This window comes from Anabrus simplex, chromosome 1, assembly GCF_040414725.1.
Source record: "Anabrus simplex isolate iqAnaSimp1 chromosome 1, ASM4041472v1, whole genome shotgun sequence".
NCBI lineage: Eukaryota > Metazoa > Arthropoda > Insecta > Orthoptera > Tettigoniidae > Anabrus > Anabrus simplex.
Window position 1 is genome coordinate 1,463,653,326 of NC_090265.1, and position 15,675 is coordinate 1,463,669,000.

The 15,675-nt window shown below is 40.6% G+C and overlaps 1 protein-coding gene across 1 annotated transcript; it reads right to left on the reverse strand.

The window, feature by feature from the left end:
• Nucleotides 1–7,900: 7,900 nt before the first annotated feature.
• Nucleotides 7,901–8,395, reverse strand: LOC137498471 (uncharacterized). The gene has a single exon (XM_068226011.1). The coding sequence runs from the start codon at nucleotides 8,393–8,395 to the stop codon at nucleotides 7,901–7,903; it is 495 nt and encodes a 164-aa protein (XP_068082112.1).
• Between the last annotated feature and the right edge of the window lie 7,280 nt (nucleotides 8,396–15,675).

Genomic DNA, 15,675 nt, shown 5'->3' on the forward strand with positions numbered 1-15,675 from the left:
ACTCCGCCAGTCCTAACATACACGCATTCTTGACAATGTTTGATCACCGAAATCTGCAGTCAGTCTCTGGCAATTTTTCGCCGCTGTAACTCCTTCACGAACAAGGAATTTTATAATTATGCGTTACGCAGTGGAGGGTGCACCTGTTGCTCCGATATCGTGAGCGTTAGCAAATACAGTAGAGACAATACGCGACACTTACGGATTTAGCCTAGTTAAAATGGAAGACAATTCGACGGTGGCGCTCCTAGTGACTTGACCTGAAAAGTCGCGCTAAGTTCAAATATCAATGGAAATGCATATACCAAAATGGATACATGAAGTACGTCTAGAAAGAAATTATTATTGAGATATTAAATTCGAAATTGCTAAAGCAATTCTGGATAAATGAATGACGAATTATATAAAAAGTTATTATTTAAAGACTGAAATTAGACATATAAACAAGATGTGAAATGGACTGCTGTGAAATGGGTTGATCTTTCATTTATGTATTACTATTTTTGCTTTAGCATTTCTGCCTGAACTTTTACGGTTAGATTTGTATTTTTTCTCATTTAAAAAACATTGTATCATCACATTAAGACACTTGTCAATAAAAATATTTCGCACATTCCTTACACACATGATGCAATGAATTAACATTTAAAAGCTGGACAATTTTCCTCTTAACATGAAGCCTACTAACAGAAAGAAAATCTATAAAACCCCGGCTTTAATCTGAGAAGAGGGATAAAAGAAAGAAAAGTATGAAAATGTTGTCGATAGTGATGCTTTGAGGCACATTTACGTAAAATTAGAATAAAAATATAACATACCCTTGGCTGTATAGTCGAGGATTTTTAAAGTCGCTGGCCTGGAAATGATCTGACCAGATCTTATAATTCTTATATAAGCGTAACGTCCCTTCTTGTACACCTTATCCAAATAACTTCTGTGACATTTCAAAACCCACAGATCACACCTACAACACATCGGCATTGAAGGTTAACTGCTGCACTATACAAAAAAACATGCGTATTATATTTTAAGACAGTTAAAATATGGGTTATGCAGGTCAGAAGATTATGAAGTACTATAAAAATGTATTTGTCACTGGAAGAATATATATGCAAACACAATATTACTTACATTTTCTTGTCAGGAGTGTAGCGAATGAAAGACCGCGCATTCTTCTCTACTTCATAGTTACTGCAGCCAAACACAGCACATACCTTTTCCCTCATATTGAGTGGAGATATCAAGGAATGACACACGCTACTATTTAATTATGTCAAGTCACTGAAAACTCATAAATAACATCAAAAACTTCACACACAAATACACGTGCTCTTATGACAGAATCAGTAGTTCTCAGGTCAACCCGCTAGAGAGCGCTCCAATAGCTGTCCCTCGATATCCCGCTGAGTGTCGCGTATTGTCTCTACTCTATTTGGCGTTACTGACGAAACGGCGCGAAATATCTAACAGCACGCTCCCCCCCTACTAACGGTACCACTTAAAGCATTGCAGAAGCGCGGGGACAGTCCTACCAACTGTTAATGTTCAGTAACAAAAATCCCGTTTATATTTGATGGATCTGTCAATGTTAACTCTTATTTCAGCACTGTTTATCTTGAGAAAGCTCCGCTTGTGGGTAGGGGTGGTAGAATAATACCCACGATATCCGCTGTCTGTCGTAGGAAGCGACTAAATTGGGCCCCATGGTCTCTCAACTTGACAGCGTGGGTTGGTGACCACGGAGCCCTGCGATGAGTCCTGTCATTGCTTCAAGTTACTTGTGCCAGGCTCCTCACTTTCATCTATCCTGTCCGAGCTACCTTGGACAACTCTTGGTCTTTTCCGATCCCGCCGCTATTAGGCTGCGAGGCCGGGAGTCTTTCAAATTCAGGCCCTTCGTGGGCCTTGTCTTCCATTGGCCGATAACTTCATTTTTCGATGTGTAGGATCCATTCTATTTTTTCACTCTACTTAGTGTTACATAGTGAATGGTTGACCTAGTTTTACTTCCTCTTAAAATAATAATCACCATCACCACGGTTCAGAAAGCACTGAGGAACAATGCAGACATTACTGAAACCTATCTCATCCTTGGTCATCTTCTGAACCAGTTACTGGGCTTCTGTTCACGGGAGGTTTTGGTTCTAAGTCCAAGCTCGTAGTATGTAACACCAGGGATATTTATCAGCGAGGATAATTTTAGAGGCAGTTTACGAAAATGTTCTGTGATGTAAGGGGGACTGTATATTATTCGCAATTAATCTGTTTCTCACATACCAAGGAACGTTCGAAGAAACACATAATAGCTTATTCTGGAACACTTGTATGCGATGGAGCATGGATGGAAATGCTCCTCCCCAGATCTGGCAGGCGTACATGAACGGTGGGCGTAACACTGATCTATAAATGAGAAGAGTGCAGTTCGTCCTTAGAGATGATTTTCTATTGCTTATTGCGTGGGCTTCGTTGAGCTTCGAAATGGTATGTATGTTCCACATAAGTCTGCGATCTAGGTGTAAACCTAGGTAATTCACTGCTTTGTCATGTGGTAGCCAGGGGCAGTGAGCAAGGTTATTCAATTTCTGTAAGACCATAACAAATAATGTGATGAATAAATAACGGTATCATCAGTATATAGTGCTTTGTTCAATGTTGATAGGGAGGAGATGTCAGAGGTAAACATATTTGAAAGAAATTAAGAAAGAATGCTGCCTTGTGGTACAAAAAAATTTGCATGGTGGACGGTTGAACGTGCGTATTCAAAGCGTGCATGGAAAATTATGTTATGATGGAAGATTTGAATGGTATTATGCAAGTATTGAAAAATACCTAGTTTTCTAAATTTGTAAAGAAGGCCGCTATACCAGACAAAGTCAAATGCTTCAGTTATATCTAGAAATGCCGCTAATGTGCGTGTTCTTGTTTAGAATGCATGTATAAGATGTTGAGTTAATCTAAGAAGATGATGAATTGTTGATTGTTGAGCTCTGAATACAAACTGGTGAGGTGAGATAGCTGACGTAGCATTGAGAAATATCATAATCCTTTTGTGTATGACTTTCCAAAAGCGTTTACTCAGTACTGGCAGTAGGCCTTTATAAAGGAAGCTGTTTGGCTTGGAAGGTGTCTTACTTGGTTGTAAGATAGCAACTACTTCCGAGTTTCCATGCAGTTGGAAAATGTCCAGTATGAAGCCCAGTATTGAACACGGTAGCCAGAAATGCTAGAGCTTTTAGATATTTTAGTACAACATTTGGAATTAAGCCACGTCAAGGAGATTTATTTCGCGACATTCGTTTGACGAGTTAGCGTAGTTTAAATGATAACACATACTGCGGTTTATCGGGAGTTTTGCTGTTTTTAATGGTAGGCTGGTTGATTCCTCCACGAGAGTCGTAAATTCAGATTTGATAGAAAATATTGGTGAAAAGTGGCCCTTCAAGGCGTTGGCTTTCTCGATATCACTGTCAAAAGTTATATCAACAACTTTTAGTAGTAGAAGAGTCGTTGGCGCTTGAAGAATGGTGTTTCGTGGTCTTCCATAACTTTGGATCTGCAGGGGTGATGTTGCTCGTAAACGTAGGCTATATATTTTATTCATTTCACGTTTCACTTGTCGAATAAGCTGATTGAGACGTCTACGTTGGCATTGTTGACGATGTATTTTCACAGACAACACATAAAATATAAGTTAACATCAGTGGCCAAGAAGTGGAGACATGATCAAATAATCTCTTCGGTAACCGTGCGAATATTACATAAACACCAATTATGTACATATTGAAATGTTCGAACAGATACACTTCTGAAATCGTCGTGACAACACGTTATGATTCACGAGATTATTAATGTTAAGTTATCCGATTCTTATGTTTTCAAACATTAAAGCTTAGTTTGTGAAAATATTATCCTCAATCACTCACACAATCGCGATTCCTGTCCTATTATATCTTTAAGGTTTATTTTAGTTTATTTATTAAGCCATCGAACATCCCTGGGCTTGCCGCTGACTAGTCAGGTAATGAGGACAGGAATAATTTGGTAAGATGTGCCTTTTCACTCTGTGACCCACATTTTTTATTTATTAAGGATCCAGTAAGGTACAATATGCAGCAAATGAAGAAATTCCCACATTTGCGACGTCCATATGATTTTGTCCGTAAGGGTTGTGGGGTACTAACTGTGGTACCATCACCTCTAAACGGTATTCAGCATTAACAATCGAAATTGATATTTGAACGGTCAGATCGCCGTTCAAAATATTCCAACATCAAATGTTGGGTTGCTGCCTTCCCGTGTTAGTATTTTGATATTCAGATCATTTTGTTGTGCGAATATATGGTGTACTACAATTAGTTCACCTGATTTACTTATACTTATATTTAATTCCCATTTACCACTCTTTATACGATTCCTTTCTACGGTCAAGAAAGGTGTCCCTGCCACATGACCTAGCCTTCCCACATTATAAACGAAATCATAACACGGATCCTTGTTACTCTACAATGATTCATTTCTTTCTATTTCTTTCCTATAATTACAATTCCCTTTCGATGTCAGCTTTTATCCGGTGCTATTCTTAGACACCTTTCTATTTACACTCACAAGCTGAATTTATTTCATCATTCCACCAAGATTTTTTTTTCTTTTTTCATCTTTACATATAGTGGTTACTAGGCATCCCTTGCTGCTTCTACTGCTGCATCCGTGCATTATGTCCAATCTCCTTCAATATCTAGAACCTTCTGACTATCCATTCTTTGGAACGTTCAACTAATGATATCCATGGTCTTCTAATTTTCATTCTTCGTATTAAGACAGACGTTGCTTATCCTAGGTCAAGAAATACATAGTTCATTTCAGATCAAATTGTGGTCTGTATCATCGATAAATGCTCGCAAAGTCCTTACAGATTTCCTGAACTCATTGACAGCTATGATACAGTCTGTTATGACTCTCATACCCCTACCCTTCCATGTGTAGCGAATAACACCGTTTTACTTGAGGAATGAATTCGTAACCGCTAATCCCATACGAATACAGAAGTCAGGTGAACGCTTACCATTCCTGACGTTGCCAATATGTATGCATTACTTTCTCATATGACTGAGGTCTATTTGCATTTTTTTCTTTTAAATCTCCTATTAGGACTATTCTATCTTTACTGTTGGTCATGACTACGATATCACTCAGTTCTTCTCAAAATTTTTCTACTTTCTCAATCTACTCCCTCACATAATGAGTATATTGAGATGATATCATAATTCCTTCAACCGTTGAATCAATCGGCATCATCCTTTAATTTACATGAGTAACAGAAACTATTTTTCATGTTTTCGTTTCCGTAATGAACAATCCCACCAAAAAATCTGCCCTCCTTTTGACACCTATTAAGAATAACTTACTACCTCCTAACTCTTTCTCGTTATCTCCCTTTACCCGAATATTATTATTAACTCCTAACACATCTAGAATGGTGCCCTTTGCTTGGTCAGTCAATTGAACTTTCTTACATAAGTCTCATTAATATTGAATATTAAATATTCAATATTGACAACACACCACATGCGTCGGAGTCTGGCTTAAAATATTCTGGCACGCTCGGTAAATTCTACGTGAAGAAGGACGCTACTCTACTTTCTCTAACGGCTTGGGGATCACAGTTGGATTGTATAGCTCTAATCACCTTTGTATAAGCTAGGACACAACTGTCCGAGTTTCCCACAGCTATTCCATAGCAGCTGGTATCTCGACTCTTAGGACAACTTACTAGATCACTCAACCGTTGCTCACGGTTCACGAACTAGGACTTGACTACGGCAAACCATACAGAGAACCATTGTTCCAAACGGACCTTACTATAAATTTAACATTGAATATACTTCAACAATACAATATTTTGCATAGAATTAATCCTGAATGTGATAATTTTCCACAACTTAGATGAAGGATAGAAAATCAGTATTCTTGTATGTCTGTTATACAAAAATTAACAATATGCAGGCTGACAAGACCTCAAAAACACGGAACAAACTCCGAATTTACTTAACAGCACTGGGAGTTTCCAGCTGATCATTGAATGAGAGGTATGTTCCAAAGGTTTCAATAGGTCTGCGAGGCTTGCAGTAGCCGGCGGGGGGGGGGGGGGTGGTCGGCGGAGTAGCATGTAAAAGAGAAATACTACAATGTATTGGAATCTTCGGCAGCCAGTACTTAAAGTATAAAGAATAGCACGGCCCAACCCGAAAAAGTACCTTGATATAAATTTTTGAAAACGGTGAAAGCTTCACATCTAATGAGCTGTTGATCATAATCAGTTGGAGACGCGGCTCTTTGACATTACATTATCACCCTTCACGCCTGAGTTATCTGAGAATATCTGAATTCTCTTCTGTGAGACAACCTAATATGCAGTCATTGTTTCATTCGATAACATATTACTAATTTTCCGGTTACCTCAGGATCACCTAACGGAAGCTACATGATCAAACTGTCGCTTAGGGGTACGCTGTACCATAAAGCGGTGCGAACACCATCCTGCCAAGATCATTGCTCGTTGCGTAAGTCAGTTCCGTGAAACAAAGATAGTGTGTTGTATTGCACTTCGCCGAAATTGTATCTCTTAAATTACAGTACATAATTAACTACTTACATAAATTGCCATAACCTATGCGAAGAACGTGTAATTGGGATAGTTAAACAAAAATAAACAACATATACGCATGAACATACGCAGATATAGATTATGGGTATGACCGAATGTGCTCATACTGAGAGAAGGATAAAAATATTCCTTTATTATATCTAAGAGCAATAGAAGAATGCGATTGAACTTGTAGTAGTACAATTTCTCAGATTATACTGCTTTAGTCGTCCTTTAGCATTCAGCGTGAGAATTGCCCCAGAGTGGATGCTAGAAGGCTCTCTCGAGCTTTGGTTATGGAACGCTTACTATTCCCCACTTTCACAGCCTCTCAGATTTGCCACACCTGGCTGTTGCATAGACCTTCGCAGAAGCGATATCCGTGAATTACCACGTTATCTGGTGAAAAATGGTTTCCTGTAGTATCCCTCGCGAGTTCCTTTTCGAATTGAAATTGGAGTGGCTCAATTTTTGTTATAAGACATCCAGGATGTATGAATTTGAAAAATACCATCATATTTGGTAAAATTGAAATTATGTAAACTTTTTTTGGTAGATATACACATTACAAACTAATTTTGGCACTTCTCTTATACACTGAGGTAACGTCATTTTAATTAATAAAGTAAAATCATTTCCTCTCTCATCGTAAGGAAATATTCGTTTAATTCCGCGGAGATTTCTTTCAGTTATAATTGCTATTACTAGTTAATCTTACAAAGAAATAGATCCTTGTACCTCTCTCCGTTACAGTCTCTCATGGAAGTGAAGTCAAAAGAATTGCAGTGTGCGTTCCACGATTGGAAGAAAAAATTTGTTATTGAAAGTGGAATTTATTACCCATAACTTACGCATTATGCCGTGTGCAACGGTAGAAAATTCATTATGGCAACTTCACTTACTAATACTGATGGTTAACTGATAACTCGTAAGGCTAGGGCAACACTTGCGTGATTTTACGCTGCGTTTCTGCGTGAAATCTCGCGTGAAAAGTGCACAGCACAAACATTGACAGCACCGGCTACACACAGCGTGATTTCCCGCCATGGGACAAGAGAAAAGGTGCGTCCTCAAGGTCGCCCGCTCCAGAATGGGCCGAGGTCTATTTTGTTTCCAACTTTTCCCGTTCATTGCCTGGCCACACTTGCGAAATGAAGGCGTTGTGGTATTGTGCTCTTGTTTGAATATTCCGTGATGTCCATCTGCGTTCGTTTTGCACTTTCACTATGTAAAATGGAATTAGACTCTTCTTCTTCTTTAGCGTTTGTCCCGCCTGGTGGCAGGGTCCGCTGTGTGGATTCGTTGTCTCCATTTAATTCGGCCACGGGTCATGTCAGGATGTAGTCTTACAACTTTCAGGTAGTTGTGCACTGTGTCGATACATCGCTGTCTTGGTCGTCCCTTGGCCCTCATTCCAGCGACTTCCAGTGTATACGCTGACTTTGCTAGTGTATTGTCTTCTGCACGCAACACATGTCCAAACCAGCGCAGACGGTTTTCCTGCATTTTCTTCTGGATCGCTGCAACGCCAAAGCGTTTCCTAATATTGTCGTTTAAAATATGGTCCAGTCTAGTGATGCCAGCTGTCCACCTAAGCATCTTTGTCTCCATGACGCTTAGTCGACATTCTACTTCCTTCGTAGCAGGCCAACACTCAGTGCCATAGAGAGCGACGGGACGGATAACAGTCCGGTAGATCTTAGTTTTCAGATGGTCCTTCATCCGACCGTCGCAGGTGACGCCCGTTGTCATTCGCCACCTCAGCAAGGATGCGTATGGAATTAGAGTGTGAATTAATAACTTCGGACGTACAAAAGTGCCCATGCCTTTACGATACAAAGGACCAAGAATTCAAAGACACAGAGATGAAGAGAGAAGCGTGCTTATCAGTAACAGCCGCTGTGTTGGGGGAAACGTTGTGTTTCATTTGCTAATATAATTTTTTAACAAACAGGATAGCATTTAAAATGACTTCGCCGGGCTGAGTGGCTCAGACGGTTGAGGCGCTGGCCTTCTGACCCGAACTTGGCAGGTTCGATCCTGGCTCAGTCCGGTGGTATTTGAAGGTGCTCAAATACGACAGCCTCGTGTCGGTAGATTTACTGGCACGTAAAAGAACTCCTGCGGGACTAAATTCCGGCACCTCGGCGTCTCCGAAAACCGTAAAAGAGTAGTTAGTGGGACGTAAACCAAATAACATTATTATTATTAAAATGACTTCGCGGACATTCTGTAATACTAAAAATTGTCTCTTAGTTGTATTCTACTTTATTGTGTAGGAGCACAAATTGCCTAATTGATGACCTGACAGTTATTATAGGATGGATCCAATATTTTCTTTGACTACGACGACGAAGCACAACCAACGCAGCACATAACACACCAAAGGTGTTATAATTTAATGGAATTCCATTTGCAGATAAGTGGCGATGCATTGCTACTTCATATTATACAACACACTAACAAACACACGCCGTGCAAACACGCAAGTGTATCCACGCATCCTGTCGTCCAGCTGCGCGAAAAACACGCAAAAATCCAGCGTGACAAAACGAAAGTGTGGCCACGCACTTCGCAGGTCGTCCAGCTAAGTGTGAAACATGCAGCAACGCAGCTTGAAATCACGCAACTGGGGCCCTAGCCTAACTTGCTCCACCCAGAGGCGTACAATGAACTGGCGGACGCCGTCACAATACAGACTTTATCCTGAAACGAGCAACAAACCAATTTCCACACTGTGAAATTAGGATATACGTAAATATAATTGAAAAGCAACATAAATTCACGAGAAATCAGCTTTTAGATATAATCGCCGTCGCACATTTAGCTGCACTGTTTCATAAACAAACAATATTCTGTGTGAACATCGTCACAACTTCACTCATTGGTTCAATGTAATTTGCGCCATTTTCATTTACTTGGAAATGGAGTAGTCAATCAATAAAAAGTAATATATTACCATAGGAGTCGTAAAACTTGGAATTGGATTTTCTAATAAATGACTCTACTACACTAATGTGGAAAGTGTTTCATAGTAGTTGTGGTAACTTCGGGAAGAAGATTTGTGAACTGAAGATTTTCAACTGCCTCACGAGGACTGTGGTAATTAAAATCTTGTTTAAAATTTGAATCTGTATCTAGGTTGGTACTGTATGCATTTCCTCCGTTTTCTTCGTGTTGGTAACAAAACAATGCAGTGCTCATCCACAAACAGGTTGCCCGTCATTCAGATATCCACTTGTGTCTGAAATCTGCAGTTGAAGTGGTTGATTCTGAAAGGGTGAGTCAAAACGGGGAGCTTCTAATAGTTTTAGACGGCTTCAATTTCCGACTGGAACATAAAGCTAAACATGGTTGGTGAACAATGTGGTGTATAAAGAAAACGCGCGGGTATAAAATACAGTATTTACGTGTAGAAGATCAGACGATAACATTGATGTACTGAAATTAAATTAGGAAAATAATCAAAATTAAGATTGGAATTTAATTCACCAAATTGTGTCTAATAATCTTAAAGGAAAATTAAATGACGATGATTCATTATTTCTTGGTAAAATAATTATGCCAATTATTGTCTTAATAAGTTATATTTCCATGTTGTCTATCCCTTAGGAATTTGATTTTATTCCAAATATGTGCCATTTCTCTGTCAGCTGCTGGGGAGTTGTAGTTGCTGAATAGTATTCCATGTTTCTTCTCTATGTCGGGTGTGTGCCCAGAAGTGATGAAATGAAATGAAATGAAATGAAATGAAATGAAATGAAATGAAATGAAATGGCGTATGGATTTTAGTGCCGGGAGTTTCCGAAGACAAGTTCGGCTCGCCAGGTTCAGGCCTTACAATTTGACTCCCATAGGTGACCTGCGCGTCGTGATGATGAAATTATGTGAAGACAACACAAACACCCAGCCCCCGTGCCAGCGAAATTAACCAATGCTGGTTAGAATTCCCGACACTGCTGGGAATCGAACCCGGGACCCCTCCTAAAAGTGATAAAATACGAGGGCTGTAAAGAAATTAGTGGCAACGCAGGAGATCGGGCGTGAACAAAAAAATGGGGAATGGGAACGGTCAGGTGGCGCTTTTATCGACATGTAGTGTGTACTTGACGGCTATCCAGTTGGGAATGTTGTTAGTGTGTGGCGTTGAAGTGAAGAGTGTCGATTTCACCCCTCTATAGAATCTTTTGAGAAGGTGATCAGCGTTCGTGGATTAAAGTCGACGTTGCCTGTGGCAAAAAATATATCAGAATGTTATCGAGTATTACGTCAAGCCTGTGGCGAGAATGCACTACCGTATAGGACGGTTGAATGAGGGGTCAAGGCATTTCATGCGGGTTGGATTGAGATTGCGGATTTGCACAGCACAGGACGGCCTTCTATTCCACATGATCAGAGTGAACGTCGTGAGTGGTCTTGTTTCCGTAGACCCATTATCCGTTGATGTTGGTCTCGGTCATTAAACGGTGTGGTATATAATGACGAAATGTCTTAACGTGAGAAAAAATGCGTCCCATTTTTTCCACATCAAATCACCGATGTACAGGAATGACACTGGTATGGACTTGCTGGCATCCACCTGGACACATACCGCAACGAAGGAGACGCACCTCTGTAGCGTATTATCACCATTGATGAGACGTGGGCACGAACCTACGAACCTCAATTAAAGCGTCGATCGAATAAAAGGCGTCACCCGGGGTCGCCACGTCCACAGAAATTTCGACAGGAACCCATTCGGGTGACGCGTATATGGATTACGGTATACTACTACGAGGGTGTTAATCTTACACATGCTTTGTCTGAGGGGAAAAACCGTCAAAGACTACTGTTGCAGATTTCTAGAGCGACATCTGCGTCCTGCTACGCGGCGCAAGCGTCTACGTTTATTGCGAGATGATCGCCCTATCGTGTTGCATGACAACGCACGTTATCATGTCGGTAAACAATGTCAACAATGCAACGATGCCATTGCGAGGTCTTGGAACACCCTCCGTACTCACCCGACATGAGTCCTTGTAACTTAGAACTTTCTCCGAAATTGAAGGAACCCCTCCGAGTCCACAGATTTCTTGACATGGCATTCGTACTCAGCGCAGTAGGGCGCTCCGTCGCTGTCATCAATAGATAACGCCATGCCAAAGTTCCCCAACGGCTTCCCGATATTTGGCAGAAGGTAATAGACTTTGCGGGTGACTACATTGAAGGAATGTAATGGAATTTTACTTGTTAGTTCATTAAATATCGCCAACGGCCATAGCCGTGTTGAAACACTGGATCCCTTGAGACCCCCGACGTTAAAAAACATTTTCTTTTTTTTTGCTAGTTGCTTTACGTCGCACCGACACAGATAGGTCTTATGGCGACGATGGGACAGGGAAGGGTTAGGAGTGGGAAGGAAGCGGCCGTGGCCTTAATTAAGGTACAGACCCAGCATTTGCCTGGTGTGAAAATGGGAAACCACGAAAAACCATTTTCAGGGCTGCCGACAGTGGGGTTCGAACCTACTGTCTCCCGAATACTGGATACTGGCCGCACTTAAGCGACTGCAGCTATCGAGCTCAGTTAAGCAACATTGGGCGTGGTCAAGACTTTGATGGGTTACCACGCGCTGTTGGTGGGGGATAAGGGAATGTAGGAGCCGAAAGGAACTGGCTACCCTATCGTACGTTAACTCCAGCTCAGGCACACCACTGCGGAGGTTCGGACCTGCCTTCGGGCAGAATACACCCTTAACCTTACCTTATCATTAAATATTCCGTTCTATCAATATTACAATTGCTTTATTTACAGCCCTCGTATATACTGGTTGGACAAGCCCACACAGCGCTCCTGGATGAGGAAAGTTGCAACAAGTCCGTTATATTTTTAAAGGAAGGTGTTCTGCCCATTATTGCATGAACACACCGGATAAAACAATACATATACTTACTGAGGGAGTAGAATTGTTTCTTATTCCGAATGAGATTATCTTCTATCTACTTCAAATGGTACCCTTTGTAAATGAATGCAGCGTCTAGCCATGTCCTAACCGTACCTCATCATGAACATTTCTCCAGTTTTCTTTCACGAGATACGGTCGGTGGATGTAGAGTCCGCTTCGGCCGTACCGGTAACCACGGCTGGACCGTTGTTCAAAAGCTCTGCATCCCGACCGTCCAACTGAGCAGAGCTAGTCGAAGCTATTTTCATTTAATCACGGCGTATGGCGTAGCTATCTGGGATGTTACTAGTATAAGAACCTGTTTTTAAAAGGAAGACTCATAAACATTAAAGAGTCCGCCTCTGTGGTATAGTGGTTAGTGTGATTAGCTGCTACCCCCGAAGGTCCGGGTTCGATTCTCGGCTCTGCCACGAAATTTGAAAAGTGGTACGAGGGCTGGAACGGGGTCCACTCAGTCTCGAAAGGTCAACGGAGTAGAGGTGGGTTCGATTCCCACCTCAGCCATCCTGGAAGTGGTTTTCCGTGATTTCCCGATTATCCTCCAGGCAAATGTCGAGATGGTACCTAACTTAAGGCCACGGCCGCTTCCTTCCCTCTTCCTTATCTGCCCCTTCCAATCTTCCCATCCCCCACCAAGGCCCCTGTTCAGCATAGCAGGTGAGGCCGCCTGAGCGAGGTACTGGTCATTCTCCCCACTTGTATCCCCAACGCAGAGTCTTAAACTCCAGGACACTGCCCTTGAGACGGTAGAGGTGGGATCCCTCGCTGATTCCGTAGGAAAAGCCAAACCTGGAGGGTAATCAGATAAAAATGTAATATTTCATTTAAAATAAATAAATTCACCATAATACAAAATAAATTATTGTACGTAACAGCCATTGAAGTGATAATGTTACGTTTCTCCTTTGGAAATTCCGTCCTCGCTGCTTCGTATCGTAAATTATCACTTTCCATGGCTGTTATATGAATAATTTGCCAGTCATTTATATTTGATCCATTTATACCGTACGAGGTACAATTACAGAAATATTCACAAATTCAAACGTTTAATACCGTGTCCGTCAGAGGTCATCATCGCTAACGTAGAAATATAGGTCAGTCTTCATGGTAACGTGATAAACGATGATATCACCCAGTGCAGGGAAAGGGTAACTTCTCCACATTTAAGATATGTGATATTGTATGTAAGTTAGAGATTATAATGAAAATTTCGGCATTTGATCCAGAAGATGGTTTTTAAGTGTGATAAAGTTATCACTAGGAGGGTCGACACATAGGAGATTAAACTATCTGTTCAGGTCACTACAGAAACAATTGTATAAATGCGTGCATAAACAAGACCTACGCCAAATTACTTATTCTCGTAAAAATACGTACAAAGCTTCATTATGTTAATATAATGTACGATATAAACGAAATTACAATACAATGAATGAATAGAGAAGCGTTAAATTAAAAAGGCGCAAATGCAATGCAATACCTTTTAAATGTCAAAAGACAACGCTTTCTTCATAAAGAGTGTATAAAGCTCATTAGGTTGCTAATAATAATTTCGTGTGGTTGTTTGTAGCCCAGTACAGCCCTTGTAAGGCAGACCCTTCGATGAGGGTTGGAGGCATCTGCCGTATGTAGGTAACTGCGTTATTGTGGTGGAGGATAGTGTTATGTGTGCTATGTGAGTTACAGGGATTTTGGAGACAGCAAACACACACAGCTCCCAAAACACTGGAATTAACCGATGAAGATTAAAATCCCCGACCCGTCCAGGAATCGTACCCTGGACCCTCTGAATCGAAGGCCAGTACGCCGACCATTCAGCCAACGAGTCGGATATTGGGTTAATTTATTTTGCACTATAAAAGAAATGTCAGCACCATGTATAAATAGAGAAGCGTTACACAATTGTCACAATTTTAAAAAAAAGGCATATGACAACGTTGTCACCCATGCCTTTTCTTCAATATAAGTAATATGAATAAAGAACTGGAATCACAGATTTTTGTGTATGATATTACAGCGTATAGAAATATAATTGAGTTACAGTATTTTTAGTGACTCTAAAAAGGCCTTGACAATATTGTGGGGCACGGCATACAATGGTATGGTAGTAAACGAAGTGAGAAATCACGTTGTAAGTTTAGTGAAGAGAAGAAGTCCTATCAATTTTAATTACTGTGTTTTTGGGTTAAAGTAACTCAAGGGAATCACTACAAAGAGGTACTTAGGTGATAATATAAGGGAAGACCTCCCTTGGGATAATCACATAAGGGGGATTGAAAATAAGGTTCACACTTATCTCCGTATGGTTATGAGGGTTGTGAATGTCCACAATTCACAAAATATGATTTTAAAAATAGTGAATGGCGTGTTCGACTTAGGAGCTTGAAAAAGAGTGATATGCTTGTGAGGTAGGCAGTAGCTTCATCTAACCCTCGGCTTATACTACCCGCCTTGCTATATTACAGGCAGTACGCACACGTAATATGTAACATGCAATATGATTCGAAGTACATAAGTGAACTGCAGCAGTACACACTCTTTCAGTGTAAGAAGCTATTCCAAAGGGTCACGAGACACAGAAAACTAAGCTGGGCTAAGCTATGCCACGCAAAACAAAGAAAAAAATCGCTCAAATGAAGTTACAAGGAAAGGCACACACAGACTGCTATACTAAGCCACGACAACGTAAGAATGCCAAGCTGAATTTTACAGGTCACCAAGGAGGCAATTTTTACAGCTGTAGCTGGTATCGCACATGCGCACAATCACTATTTTGTTTGACAACTAGCATGTTTGTGGCTTTCATGAATGACCTCAATACAGTAGCCATTTTATAGCTTAATTGTTTCTGTGTTTGTTAATTTTCATGGAGGGATGACGAAAGAAAGACTGATTGAAGAGATACAAAAATATAGTTGTCTGTCAAATTATTAAACATGACTATGAACGACTGTTCGCGAGAAGTACATGAAACTTTGGAAATTCATTTCACGAATCATCTACTACTTTTGCATACATTTTTACATTACTTTCTGTAATTTGGGTGCTTCATATTCATTTCTTCTTAATATCGTCCTGAGTAGCAGAG